This window comes from Dermacentor silvarum, chromosome 3, assembly GCF_013339745.2.
Source record: "Dermacentor silvarum isolate Dsil-2018 chromosome 3, BIME_Dsil_1.4, whole genome shotgun sequence".
NCBI classification, from domain to species: Eukaryota; Metazoa; Arthropoda; class Arachnida; order Ixodida; family Ixodidae; genus Dermacentor; species Dermacentor silvarum.
In genome coordinates, this window is record NC_051156.1 from 57,143,070 (window position 1) to 57,158,856 (window position 15,787).

The window sequence follows — 15,787 nt, forward strand, 5'->3', positions numbered from 1 at the left end:
TGAAGCAGGCGATCAGACTTACACGGCAAAAGAAATGTTGCATTGGAACCAAGAAACCAGACACGCGGTGGAGCAAGGAAATAAAGCAAGCTATAGAAGGGGGTAAGAAGGGGTCTAGGGATCATCAAAAAGCCAGAAAGCTGGGATTACACGACGAGGTGCTCCTTAGATGTAACAAAAACCGAGAAAAGAAAAATGTGGCGAGTGAGCCCGTACAAAAGAAAATTAAATGCACACGTGAATGTTGGGTGCACAACATTCGGAAAACGTACAAAGGCGCACCACAGAGATTCTGGAATTCTGTAAGAGCAATCGGAGCTCCAACTAAAAACTCGCTAATGGCTACAAGGCATGAAGACGGCAACATCTTCGAATGAGATGATGCGTTGTGCTACACCAGAGACGTTATTAGGAAGAACTTCGACACAATAGAAAGCGTTGTTTAGACTCAAACAGATCGAGTAACAAAAAAAAAAGCCTGAGAGACCAAAATTTAGCACAGAAAGGTTTTACGGGAAGAAAGCAGAAGAAAATGTCCCTAATAACACAGACGCAGGGCCCGATGAAATCCCAATACAGCTATAAATACCTTGGTTGACAAGACACTGCAGACCAATGCCACAGAGCAAGTGATTCAAACGAAGAAAATTGCGGATGGACGGCGTGAAGGCAAGATGAACCTCATCTACAAAGGCAAATGTGATAAGAATCCGACGAGCTCGTACATGCGTCTTAGAGTAACGCGGGTCATATAGAGAATGACAGTGCAAGCCATGAAACAAGAACTGTCCTATAGGGTGGAGAAACATTATGTTCTGGGGGAACTACAGAACGGGTTCAGACCACGCTGACGCTTAGAGGATCATATGTGTGTACAAACTCAGTGCATAGGGATTAGAGTAGCTCAGAATATATTATCATAGATAGCAGTTCTAGATATTAAGGGAGCCCACGACAACGTAGAAAGGGAATCGTTATGGGATATTCTCAAGCACGAAGGCGTAGATGGCAATTTCGTGGAGCAGCTGAGGGAGATATATTGAGACAAGCGAGAACAAATTGTATGGGAAGGCCAGAATACAATGAAGTGATGAGAATTCACCAAAAACTGAAGCAAGTATGCCCTCAGACTTCATTGTTGTTCAAGCTTATCTTAAGGCCATAGAAAGATGACAGGACAACAGCAAATTAGGGTTTGATTTATCCTACAAGCGTAATGGACAGATGGTGCAGCCGAGTGCTCCTTGACTGATGTATGCGAACGACACTGGGCTACAAACGGACAATGCAAGAGATTTATAGACACTTGCGAATACGTGTGTCCACGCAGCGAGGGAGAGAGAGAGAGAGAGAATAAACTTTAAGCTCCTCCGCTCTGCAGTGGGTGGTCCCCTCAGTCCAGGAGTCCAGAGGCCTTAGCTGCCCTTCTCGCTCGTTTGACCAGGTTGAGCTGGTCCGTCGAGTCGGAGCTGGACAGCGCTGCCTCCCATTGCCGTGTCGTGGGGTGTGTTATGGGTGTGAGCTGTGCTGTGTTCACGCAGCGATAAAAAGGCCGATAAAAAGGCCTTGAGTTCAACACAGAGAAATCGGGAATTATCTTTAATGAAGGGATGTGCAATTCCGTTGTGTCAATTCAACAGCAAGCCAAACCGTTAGTCGAGCAATATAAAACCTCGGCGGATTCATAAACAAAAGACATACTTACGCAAGCAACAACCAAGATAATCGGAAAATAAAGGGGAAGTGGAACGCAGCAATAACGAAACATAAAACACTGTGGGGCCACAATAAGTTTGAGGTGGTGCGTGAAATCAAGAACGGAGTGATGGTGTGAGTGCTAACGTTCACAAATGTCATTCTGTGATTTAAATCGGATACCTTGTTGGGGTTGGAATTAACCAAAGATCGGTGGTACTGATGGCATTCGGACGCCACTTGAAGACAACAAATGAGGCAGTGGAGGTTGACATGGTTTGGGCCTCTTTTGAAGACAGAGGCGCCGAGCAAAGTTAGTTTTGAAGACTCAGGAACACGGATCAAAATAAATAGGCTGCTATAGCGCACAAGTATCTCTGCCTGAAAAGCGTAGAGACAGAATGGAGGAAGAGGTCAAGAAAGTTGGCAACCAAGCACAGGATAACTGAGAGTTTAGACAACCAGGAGTAATGAAAAATAAAGGGAAACAGAGACAGTGAATCGGACGCCACGAATGGAAGCAAAAACGACTATTGAGATTTACAAGAATTATAAGGAAGAAAGTGAAAGAAAAAAATCTGTACAATACCACAAAAGGCAGTGCTTTGATATTTGAGGCTCCAGCTGGTTGCCTCATAACATAACAGAACAAATATTCGCAAGAAGATGAGGCATGTGTATGCAGCTTCACAAATGCGGAGACCACTCAGCCCATTTTATTGGAATGTGAGGGGATTAACCTCATTGACACCCGTAGGGTATCGTATATACTTTCCAGACGCGCTTTAATTTAAAGTGTACGGAAGCATCAACCGGTGAGCCGTCGACAAAAGCAAGAGACGTGTAGAGTATTGGTGGGAAGGAAGGCAGGGATGAGATTGATACGATCGGATCCGTTACAGGCATAGGTAGTGGTTCAAGGTAGATAGATAAGTTTTGAGGAATAGAAAGACAATAAAGATATGTATACAAAAAAAACTAGAATGAAAAGCATACACTATAGCATACCTAATTACCTCAAGCAGGCTAGGTGAGAATTTGGAAGTGCCCCATTTCAAAGGGGATGCCAATAAATCATCATCATCATCATCATTATGGCACGCACCTGGCGCTGAGGCACGCGTTTATTGGTGCACTGATTGGATACCGAGTGCCGCTCGCAACAGTTGCTTCTGTTCTCGGACTGCAAACATGCCTCGACCAAAAAAAGGCGAGCACTGCTTATACGCCATGCACTAGAAAAGCCAGTAATAGGCAGCGATACACTAATTTAACAGAAGAATAGAAGGAAGAATGTTTAGCTCATAAACGCGCAAATACGGCCCCGCTACGTAATGTTTCGCACCGCGATTATTCCCCTTCAGGAAGTTTCGGGACTTACTTTTTTATAAAGCAAACCTGTGGTGCTGAACACACAGATGGCCCGTTCATACACTTGTCCGGGCCAAGTTTGCATATATAAAGGTTCCTATGTCTCTTTGTTGTTGCGTATTAATTTTCAATAGACCGTATGAACGTATGTGTTGATGAAATCGCGTACGACACTTGCAAATCATGGTACCTTTTTCAAGTTGGTCGTCAAAGTCTAGATGGCCCACTTTAATGTGACCGTGTTTTTTGGAGCACTGCGCCGTTAGAGGGACATTAGAAGTTGATTTGGAAGATTCTCATTTCAGAGAAAGTCACAAGTCTGACATTCGCATGATTGGCTCAGGCTAGCATGCTCCCAAGGCTTTGGAAATCGTTTCGGAACCGCTCCACACCCCCAACACGTTCATCGTGCCGTGTTGCGGACAGAAACCTACTAGCATTAGGTTGTGAGTCTTTTTTTAAGCAAACTCACATGCACAGATGAACTTGGAAGTGGTAGGTGTGGCCTATCGGATGGTGCATCCGTTCCAGCTGGCGTCCGCGAACGGAAAGAAGCGATCCAAGTTCGCCTTACCGCCGCGATTGCCTCGTAACCATCTGCTCGCCACTGTCCAGAAGGTGTCATGGAATTGCCATCGGCTATGAAGGAAAGGTACCTTTGGGAAATAATAGATCACCTACAGAAATAAGAAACAAGCCGTGGCCCCACTAAAAAGGGTATGCGACCAATTGTCCGTTTTGTCGCAGTCCATGACCTCAGCATTATGCAGCCCGGCAAATTACGTGGGCTCCTTGTCCTCTCGAACGCCTCGTTTAGTAAAAAGTTCAAAGGAGCTCTGTGTAACAACTTAACGGTGGTGAGCGAGAGACGAGGATAAGTGAAAACAGAGACCCTTACGCTTCTCAAAAGGATTAACAAGGAGTCTCTGGAGAAGGCCGTAATGAAGAGGAAATATGATGGGCTCTCTGACTTTTTCGGTGCAAGCATCGTGCAAGCACATAAACTGCTTCCACGGTGAAAAAGGCTCGTGGCAAAGGCTAGCTGGAAGCATCCTACTGCGTTCCCTGAATGCCCTAGAAACAGTACATTCATACGTCATTGACAGTTCCAAGGTTGACATTGATGCTTTCATGTCAGGAGTGGTTTCGGCAAACACGGCGTTTTCTGTGCTAATTGAAAGCATATTGACGCGTGTGCTCTAGGCAGACGACAACGACGATAGGGGCATTAACGGACTCCGTTTAGTGGGTCAGTTGGATTTTTTCGACGACGAAGAAGACGTGTCTGTGTGCTGTTTTGCTTGAACAGGTTGGTTATAGTGACTGATTCACTGTCAGTATGCACATTGCTCACTTCATCAGCAGACACTACTGTAGCCAATACATTTAAATTGTTCACCCCTCCTAACTTAAGTCTGGTACGATTGGTATGGGTTCCAGGCCATCGTGGTATATTCTTAAATGACATGGCTGACACACTTGCGCGGATATCTCTTGATGGACCAGTTATGTCTGCCATGCCTAGTTCGGCTTATGTCATTGCGGCTAGGTTTAGAAAATTTTCCCTATTACAAGATTCTACGAAACTGTAAAACCAAACGTCGGAATTTATTCATTTGTCCTTTTCGTGGGAAAATAAATGGTGCCCCACACGCAAAGTAGAAATCTCCATAACAAAATTACGCTGCCGAATCCCACCATTAAATTTTTACCTATACAGGTCTTGTCTGGTACCGTCCCCTCTGTGTCCTACCTGCCAGGAACCCAAAATCACTTTCTACTATTTTGTCGTCGCTTTAGGTATCAGAGGAAGAAATTCGAATTTTCATTCCGTAAATTGGGTATTTCTGTAACTACACAAAATATCGTCTCCTTCGGGGCTTCTTCAATGGGCTTTAGCCACAGGAACATCTGCGTGGCTCTCTGTGACTATATCTGTGACACAAAAAGACTACCCAGTTAATTCTCGAAATAAATAGTTCGATAACTTATTAAATCGCTAATTGTTATTTCGAAATTATTCTAATACCACCAAGCATTTTTTGCTGTTTATAAACAATTGCAATTATTTTAATACTGTCCCTTCCCTGTAAATCTATTTCCAAATTATCATAAACGCTATACTTCACCCTGATTTACTTTTTGTAGATTTTTTGCGTCTTCCTCTTCCCTTTAACCGCCGGCTTCTTGGCCAATCCCCCGTAGTGGGTAAGCGCCACGGATGAGGATCAAGCAAGCAAGCAAGGTTGTCCTGCTGTTCTTGAAGAAGGTCTCCCTGTCTTCTCTTGGCGTTGTACCGCGACACTGGTGGAGGTGCTGGGTATTGACCATGCCTGATGCTTCGGACTCTATCTGGAAGTCATTCATCTAGCCCGGAAGCATTGCCACCAGTTACCACACCCGTGCGTCGCTTCAGTCGTCGACTACTAGGCCTTGCCCCAGAGTTCTCCCCTCTTCAACCACCTCTTTCCAGGGGCTCCACACATCTGGCAATGGCGAAAACCAGCCCACCGCAAGCACCCAATGCAGCTGGTCTCCCAGTCAACAACAGGTGACCGTTCTTCATCCGCTGGTTTCCTATCGCTATCGCGGTCACCAATGTGATCGGCAATCACCAAAGTGATGCGCGAGGAAATCAGGCAGACGTTACTGCCAGCCGATCTTCCAGACCACCAGCGTCCCGTGAGTTACGCCGCAGCTGTCCGATATCCCACACCCGTTACACGGTACCACAAGCCTCCGACTGCCGCTCCTTGGTCGCCGCCGCAAGAGAAGACTTTGAGGCGCGCACCCGTGATGCCGATGCAGTCATACCGCCAGCTGTTATTCGCCGCGCCTTGGTCCACGCCGCTCAACTACCCTACGAGACGGCCACAATTTCGGAGATCCGACGCGTGGCGCACCGCGAATAACCGCCCTCTCTTTATAACTGCGGGGGTGGTGGCCATATTTCGCGCCATTGCTGGCATCGTGACACATCATTTCGACCTCTTCGTCCGTGGTCTGATGGTCGACGTGCAAATGGCGACTCCATGCTGTGCCGCGACAACGCTGCTTTTCAGGGACCTCCCATAGCGCACCCGAATAACGAATCCGTGCCCAATGATCGGACCGAATTCGGCTGTCGGTCGCGCTCTCCAACCCCTCCACGCCAGATGCCTGCTGGACGTACTTTTGCTGACCTTCAAGGACGAAGGTCGCGCAGCCCCCACCGAGGAAACTGAAGGCGGCGGCCTCTGGAGGTAAAGTTGCAGGCCCTCCGCAAGACAATAAAAAGCCCCAACTCGCCCACTGCAGAACGCCGAGAAGCCGATAACCACCGACCCCAAAGAAATTGTGAGCGCCGACCTTGATGTTTTCGTGGATGGGCAGCCAGTGACAACGTTAGTCGACATTGGTGCTTCCTTCTCCATAATAAGTCAGGAACTCGCCCTCCACCTGAAGAAAGTAAAGACGCCATTGACGGGACCTCACATAAGAACGGCAGGTGGTCGATTACACATGCCTACTGGAAGATGTACTGCAAGAATTAACATTGGATATTCTTCTTTCGTGGCCGCTTTCATCGTTCTTCCTGCGTGCTGTAGAGATTTGCTTATTAGAATAGATTTCCTAAGGGAATATGGTGCCGTAATTAACAACCCAGACGGCATAAGAGCCCTGCTTTAGTCCATTGCTTATCGCCGCAACACAACTCCTTTCGTCTAACAGAAGACGACGTCGTAATCCCACCTCGGTCATGTATCCTTGTTTAGGTGGCCTGTGACATACCGTTTCATTGCGAAGGAGTTGCCGACCAAATAACCATTTTGTTGTTTACTCACGGTATCTCGGTCGCACGAGGAATTGTAAATGAACACCTATGGACACACGAACCTATTGCTAACAAATTTTAGCACAGAGAGACGGCACGTTCCAGAAGGCATGGTTGGGGCTTATTTTGACAGTGTTTCGGATGTTCGCGGCTGTTGTTCACTACTCGAAGAAGCGCCTACACAAGATCCAGCTCCTGTACTTGACGTCAGCACTGTTTTTCCGCAGCACGAATGAGAACGGCTTCTTACGGCCAAGTTCAACGACTAATTTGCGTCGACGTCAAGAGTCGGTCGGACGCCTCTAACAAGGCACCGAATAATTACAGAGGATACACAAGACCGATTCACCAAAATCCTTATCGTGTGGCTCCCAGGAAACGTGTAGCCATACAAAAACAGGTGACAGAAATGCTTGAAGACGACGTGATCCAACCATCAACAAATCCCTGGGCATACCCTGTACTTCTAGTCAAGAAAAAAGACGGCAGCTTGCGTTTCTGTGTGGACTACCGAAAAATAAATCAGGTGACGAAGAAATACGTGTACCCGCTTCCCCGTATCGACGATTCCCTCGACAGGCTTCGGCACACACGTTACTTCTCTTCAATGGACTTAAAAAGCGGATATTGGCAAATCGAGGTAGACCCGAGAGAACGTGAAAAAACTGCTTTTGTGTTGCCAGACGGCCTACACGAATTTAAGGTTTTGCCTATCGGCTTGTGCTCTGCCCCTGCTACGTTCCAACACCTCATGGATACTGTGCTTTCGGGTCTCAAGTGGAAAACCTGCTTAGTGTACCTCGATGTTGTCATCGTGTCCTCTGCAACGTTTGAAGAACACCTTGAACGCCTTGAAGCGGTTCTGCAGTCCATAGGATCCACCGGCCTCACTCTGAAGCCGGAGAAGTGGCACTTTGGCTTTGCGGAACTACAGTTTTTTGGTCACGTCGTCAGCCACACCGGTTTCCGCCCGGATCCTGAAAAAATTACCGCCGTCGCACAGTTTCCCGTACCATCCAATAAAAACGCTGTCCGGCGGTTCCTTATGGATACTGTGCTCCTATTAGCGGCGGTTTAATGCAGACTTTGCTCGCATTGCGTCGCCGTTAACTCACCTCACGAGAGATGACGCTGCATTTGTATGGGGCGACGAAGAGCAAGGTGCATTTAACGTCTTGCGTCAACGTCTCCAGACACCTCCAGTGCTTGCCCACTTTGATGAAACCGCTCCTACATTGCTTCATACGGATGCCAGCAATGTTGGCTTGGGAGCTGTTCTTGTGGAGTGGCAGGAGGACACAGAAATAGTGATTGCCTACGCAAGGAGAGCGCTCTCACGCACAGCGGCAAATTATTCCACAACTGAGAAAGAATACCTCGCCGTGGTATGGGTGTTTATGAAATTTCGCCCATAATTTTTTGGCCGCTCTTTCAAAGTTCTCAGCGACCACCACTCACTGTGTTTGTTGAAGAACCTTAAAGATCCGTCCGGAGGATTGGCGCGTTGGAGCCTAAGGCTGCAAGAGGTGGACAAAACGCTCATGTACAAGTCAGAGAAGCGACATACGGATGCTGACTGTCTGTCTCGGTCGCCCATAGAGTCGGCTTCTCCTTTCGAAGAAGAAGATACAGCATTTCTTTGTGTTCTGGACACATCTGGAATCGCTTAATTACTACGAGACGACCATGAGTTGCTCGCACTAATCAAATAATGAGAGGGAAGATCTGCGACAGCACCTAAAGTTTTCGCTAGCGGATTGTCATCGTTTTGTTTACGGGCCAAAGTCCAAAAGAAACTTACGGGCCAAAAGAAACTTTTCTTCGACCGGGTCCCCCTCCCGGCTCGTCATCCCTGCAGCTCTTCGTACGGAAGTACTTCAAGCCTGTCACAACGAGGTGACTTCTGGCCACTTAGGCTACACGGGAACATTGGGCACAGTGCGGCAAAGCTACTAATGGCCGAGACTTACCACCACCGTAAAACATCACGTTCGCACTTGTCTTGACTGCCATAGGCGCAAGTCGCCTTCGACGAAACCAGCCGGCCTCCTACTACCTGTCCTGGTTCCTCGAACACCATTCGATCAAATTGTAATAACTATTTTGGCCCCATTTCCTATTTCTACTGCAGTGAATCGCTTTGTTCTCTTCGCAACCGACTATCTGACACGTTACGCTGAAACAAATGCCATCCAAAGAGGCACAGCAGCCGAGGTGGCGCGCTTTTTCATTGAGAATGTTGTGTAACGACACGGCGCACCAAGCGTCGTAATCACCCACCGAGGAACCGCATTCACGGCTGCACTTTTAGATCACGTCTTCCTGCTTAGTGAAACGGCTCATCGGAAGTCAACCACCTACCATACACAAACCAATGGAATGACAGAGCGCCTAAATAGAACAATTGAAGAATACTTTCAGTGTACGTCGATTTAGAACATAAAAATTGGGATGACATCCTCTCTTATATCAGGTTTGCGTACAACACGGCAAAACAAGAGACGACGCGCATGACTCCGTTCAGTCTTGTTCATGGCCTGGATGTACGAACGATGTTTATACAATGTTTCCACGGGAATTTGACGACACTGACACGGACGCCGATGTGTTTACGCAACGCGCCGAAGAGGCTCTGCAGCTTGCCCGCTTGCGGATCCGCCAGACTACGACGCCGGCCGCTATGATGCTCACCGTAGAACGGTAACCTTTGAATTCGGCGACATAGTGTGGGTTTGGACACCCATACGGAAACAAGGCCTCTCCAAAAAGCTGCTAAGGCGATACTTCGGCCCATATCGAGTATTGCGGCGACTCGGTGATGTCACATACGAGGTCGTCCCCGATAGCCCCAACTGTACGTGGCGCCGCCCGCACCGTCCTGAACTTTTGCATGTTGTACGCATGAAGCCGTATGTGAGCGAATGACTATGCGAGAGACCCTCACTTCTGGAAATGGCACTTCTGGTCTAGCATCGGGACGATGCTCTCTGGGACAAATGACACGTGTGCTCTAGGCAGACAACGACGATGGTGGCAATAACGGACTCCGTCTAGTGGGTCAGTGGGATTCTTGCGACGACGAAGAACACGTGTCTCTGTGTTGTTTTGCTTGAACAGGTTGTCCTGCTGTTCTTGAAGAACGTCTCCCTGTTTTCTCTTGGCGTTGTACCGCGACAATATGATGTTCTGTGCTTTATTAAGAACTGTGCGTAGCAGTGCAAGAGTGTATTGAATGCCAAGGAGAGACATCTTGTCAAGATAGTTGCGGCCTCTCAACAGAGAATTTTATGAAACTTTCATCTTTTTACCTTTCGGCAATTTTCGCAAAATGTCACGCCAAGCTGTTTCTGCAAATGAATTGAATTTGTATGCGTTCATGCGTAGCGCCGATTTTGGGCCGTTTTAGCAAAATTTGCCGAGATTTTATTAGATGCTTTGAATGGTGAGCCAGTTGCCGCTATATATTGATAGAATAATGATTTTGTTTTTATTTGAAATTTCGAAACAAGTGACAGCCTTACTGACGTCAATCATGGTACTCTATAAGTGTTTCAGGCTTGCTCAAGTCACCTTCGTTTCACTCACGAACCGCAACAGAAAAACTCCGTTAGGTTTTTAGATGTGTTATTAACTTTCTATCACCATGGTGATAGAAGGATAAATTTCCTGCTAGATTTACAGTCCGAGGACAAAAAAATGGGCTGCTACCGTACGGGTCGTGGCACTCGAAAGTTCTTAGGCAAGGTATTCCCGAAATGTGCCTACGCAATGTACCGGTATGTGAAGAGTCGTACGCATCAGACGAAAAAGTTGCAGTGGCTTAGCTCGGCTATGCCAGGATATACGTAGCGTTAGCAAAGGTTCAGCTGATTATTGTTAGCTTTCCTGGTTGTCTAGATTGTCAAGGATTAGCTTGATTGTCATGCTTACTGCTGCCCCAAGACACACACGCGGTATACGTATTATGTGGCACATGTATATAGCCTTCTTCTGTTCATTCCTCCTACGCTCAACCGCTAATTGCCAGGCAACTACTTCGGGATCCGATGAGTCAAGCTTCTCCGTTCTTCTGCGCTGTTGAGCAGCATTTGCGCTCTCCTTCTCCATGGCTATACCACACTGGCAAACGCCAGTCAGAAGCGCAGCGGCTCCAGCGCAGTGTCAGACGGCGACTGCACAGCGAGCGCGCGCCGGCGCCAGTGCGCCTACCACGGCTACGACGTCACTCCTCTGGAATGCGCAGACCGGTAGTGGTGAGTCGCGCGCGGCGGCGGCGGAGTGCGCGAGAGGTGCCGGCTCCGGTGGCTCCGGTGCGCAAGCCGTGTGACATCACTGATCCTTGCGCATGCGCAGCACGGCTCTTGATGTGCCGCGCGAAACGGGCTTGGCTAGGCCAGTGTATCTAACGCTACAAAACAGTTTCGACAAACAAGCTGAGGGACTGTTGACGGCAAGTTGCCATCAGTCTATGATCACAACTTTGCTTTAAATGTTACACAGGCGGCAAAAAATGCAACACAGAAGCCATAGTGATCGCGAAGAGTGCAACCAGGAGAATAAAAATGCAGTTGCAATGACGAACCTACACGGCACTTGACGCAAACTAAGAATGGTTGCTGCTAGTAACGCCTAAAACTTCTTTGTCTGTGCCTTGCAAGTTGGCTAGCCAAGTTTCCCAGCACGGTTCCCAAAATCTCGAGTATTGTACTGCACAATTGAAAAAAATATAGTAGGTGGGACACGTGTGTTTATAAGATTCTGATGATCGGTGATAAAGAATACGTACTGCAGTCGGGTAGGTGTACTAACGATAGGATGCGTGAACAGGGCAATTTACTTCCTTCCGATCCACAGTGGTTGCTTAGTGGCCATAGTATTGGGCTGCTTAGCACGAGGTCCTGGTATCAAATGCCGGTCATGGCAGCCGCATTTCGATGGAGGCGAAATGCGATAACACCTGTGTACTTAGATTTAGGTGCACGGTAAAGAACCCCAGGTGGTCCAAGCTATTCCTGCGTCCCCCACTACGGCGTGCCTCATAATAAGATCGTGGTTTTCGCACGTGAAAACCCACAATTAAATTTTTAAAATTAATTTAGTTCCCACAGATACGCGCGGCAATCTTCCGTTGCGTTGTGAACAGTCAGGTTGGACTCCTTAACTGTAGTTTCCATCGTCGGGCAAGCTAAGACGCAGCAGAACATAGCTATTACAAGGTTCTCGTATCTACAAACTCGGTCCGGGCAAGTGTGTGAACGCGCCATCTGTGTTCCCGACAAGTAAAGCGTCGCTTTCTAGACAAAAGATTGTCGTTTGTAGTAAGCATGATTACCGTGCTGTCATGCATGCACCATTTGGTCTTGCGGGACGTCGTTTCTAGGAAATAAAGTCAGTTGTTAGTCCAGGACCCTCCCACTCATTCTGCCTGTTTCTCTCTGGTGATATTTTCTTCTGATTTCATTGCCATTTGCTGGCATTCCACTACGCTGTACCATGTACCAATTCGCTGAACAAGCTATTCCTTCGCTTTCTGTCCTTTAATATTGCCTACTATTTTCTACTAAGCACTGCCAATTCTTTCTTAAACATCCTTAGTATTATCAGATTTAGGTCACAATATGCATGAGTGATTGATTCCTGGGGTATAGCGTCTCAAGGCAACATTGGAGCTATGATGGACGCTGTATTGGAGCGCTCCTGAATAACTTCCATGATTGATTGACGTGCACCTCAATGTAAGTGCACGGCTTTTCCCGGTGTTTTTTCATTCTGCCCAGTTGGGGGCGGGGACCAAACCCATCACCTCGTACGCAGCAGGAGAATGCAGTAGAAACTGCGCCACCACGGCGCGTCGGAATATGATCATCTAGTGAAGAAACGAAACAACTGGCTCGCAATAATTGTTAATTACACTACGAGACAGCGAATACATGTATTTATCGTCTCAACGTATTACCCGCCATGGTGAAGTGGTGGATATGGCGTTGCGGTGCTAAGGCCAAGGGCGTGGGATGAAACGCCGGCTGTGGCGGCCATATCGAAATGCAAAAACCCGTGTATCCTGCACTGGCGGCATGTTAAAGAACCCCCGGTGGTCAAAATTATTCCAGAGTCCCCCACCACGCGCGCCTCATAATTGTAGCTTTGTTTTCGTACGTAATATCTCAAATTTAAATTTTTCTTAATTTCAATGTTTTCGCACCTTCTTCACTTGCAGGATATCTTGGCGTGCCTGAACGAAAGGGCACAATTCGTGACCTCTCCCGTTTCGACGCCCAGTTTTTCGGTGTCAACCCGAAACAGGCTCATTTGATGGACCCCCAGATGCGGATGCTGCAGGAAACCTCGTACGAGGCCATCGTGGATGCCGGCTACGACCCTGCGACGATGCGGGGTCGCAACGTGGGTGTCTTCATCGGCTGCTCCGACTCCGAGTCCGAGGGCGCAATTGGCGGTGATGCCGAAAGTATCAACGGCTATGTCTTGCTTGGCAACAACCGGGCCATGTTCGCAAACCGCATTTCCTACACTTTGGACTTCAACGGTAAGTGCTTTTTAAAGCTGTAAGATCTGTATACACCGATCCACACTTAGCGGGCAACGCTGCAGAAGTTATACACAAGAAGCGATGTCGTAGAAGTTTCACTTTACGCGTTTCGCAGTGCGGTCGTCTTAGACCCGAGACACTTTCAACGAAACAAATGGCGTCGTATAATACAACTGCAAATCGTGAACACGAAGTTGCGAATAATTGCCTTTTATTTGTACACCTTCATGCTTTCAGCATGCTACATACGATGTTTTCGTCGGGAGCGCAAGGGGCAGGCTGTAGCCCCTGATCCTAAAAACATCTCACTTCGTTCATACGGTTGTAAATAAGTTCAGGTCTGCGATGGCTTCCATGGTGTAATAAAGTCATATTTTGCGACATGAAACATTTAAGATAATGCTACACCGAATATACATGATATTCCTGTGTCTTTTTTCTTTCATATTGTCGCGTTGTAGTGAGCATATATGACGTTGTAGTTGTCTTGGGTCGCTGGCAGTCTTGGCAAGACGTGACGTAGTGGCCGACGTCGGCGTTCAAGCGTGGCTAGTAATACTTCTCCTGAATCCTCGCGAGCGTACGGGAAAACCTGACATACCTTGTCATTGAGTCATCAGGAAGGGCGTGGAGAACCTCTGGCCGCAGTGCTGAAGGCAGAGCCAGAATGTGGTTGGCGCGGACTGTCGAGCAGTTTTTTCTTTACGGGGACATCGTTTTGAAATGAAAACGAGGAAATCCGCACTTAAATATCCTCGGGACAAAGTCGGTCTTCCCTTCAAAGAACTCGATAAGACTTGCTAGCTCCGCTTCTGCTCGCTGCTGTTCGGAGGGAAGAGGCCCCAGGGAAAAGTCGTCGTCCTGATCATTTGTGGCGGCGGGTCAATAGGAGTGGGGGAGAGGCAGTCGGCATCGGTGTATTCGTCCGGACTTGCATGTCACGGTGGAGTTGAATTCTAGCAGTCGGAGGCTTCACTTCGGTAGGCGGTCGGAAAGGTCTTTTCGATTGGCTAGCCAACACAGTGCATCATGGTCGCTTACGACTTTCAATATTAGCCATATAGGTGAGGGTAAAATTTCGTGGTAGGCCTATTTATGGCAAGGTATTTCTTTTCCGTCCTTCTATAACTGGCTTCCGGTTTTCACAACGACCAGCTAGCATAGGATGATACGTCCCTTTCAAATCCGTGTTTCCTCTAGACTAGAACAGCACCGAGGCATACGCTGCTTACATCGGTATGAATTTAGGTATCGTCGGTTTTCGTCGAAGTGGGCGAGTACTGGTGGCGACTACAGACGAAGTTTCAATTTCTCAAATGCAACTACTTGGGGTGTTTGCCACTTAAATTCGACGTCATATTTTGTGACAAGAGTCAGAGGCGCGGTAATGCGTGAGAAGTTATTGACAAAACGCCTATTGTAGGCACACAGACCGAGAAGCCTGCGCACTGCCTCCTAGTCGACGGGCTGCGGAAAGTTTGGAATGGCAGTTGTTTTCTGCGGACTAGGATGGACTCCTGACTTGTAGATGACGTGGTCCAGGAACAGAAGTTCTTCGTAAGCGAAGCGGCATGTCTCCGACTTCAGGGTCAGCCCAGATGACTTGATGGCCTCTAGTACTACCGCAACGCACTTAACGTGATCATCGAAGTTTTGAGATAAAGACGACGATGTCATCAAGGGAGACAAAACAGGTCGGCCATTTCAAACCAGCCAATACCATCTCCATTACAGGATGGAAAGTTGCGGGTGCCGAGCAAAGACCAAATGGCATCACGTTGAATTCATAGAGCTCGTCTGGCGTGATAAAGACGGCCTTCTGTCTATCCCTCGCGTCGAATTCTATTTGCCCGTAGCCCGTCTTGAGGTCCATAGAGACGAAAAATAATTTGCATTGCAGGCGGTTCAACGGTTCAACGCGTCGCCTATGCGTGGGAGAAAGTATAAGCCCTTCGTCGTGGTTTTGTGCAGGTGACAGTAATTTTTTTTCTTCACCAACACTACAGGAGATGCTGACGGGCATTTCGGCGGCTGGGCGATGCCGTCGCACAGCATTTGCTTTACCTTATAGCTTCACGCTCTCGCGCATCAACTCGGTAAAGGCTCTGGCGAAGTCGTCGAGCGCATTCTTCGGTTATTTTGCGATCATTAGCAACTGGTATTTCTTGAACCTTTGATGACGACGATAAACAGCCCTTGTAGTGCTTGAGGAGAATTTTGAGCAGGCTTTATTAAGCCCGGGAATACTCCAAATAATATCGAAGGCTGGTGCAGTAACACAGACCGTCGTTGCAGGTTCGTCTGAATCTGAGAGGGCCAAAGTATCGGTAACTGCTGTAACTTCTTCCATGCAGGCGATC

The 15,787-nt window shown here is 47.8% G+C and overlaps 1 protein-coding gene across 1 annotated transcript in view; it reads left to right on the top strand.

Moving 5' to 3' along the window:
• LOC125944237 (fatty acid synthase-like) overlaps positions 1-15,787 on the top strand; it is a 92,281-nt gene that overhangs the window by 12,330 nt on the left and 64,164 nt on the right. Inside the window, exon 3 of the mRNA XM_049664567.1 lies at positions 13,098-13,424. Coding sequence (XP_049520524.1) covers positions 13,098-13,424 — 327 coding nt within the window. The remainder of the gene's footprint in view (positions 1-13,097; positions 13,425-15,787) is intronic.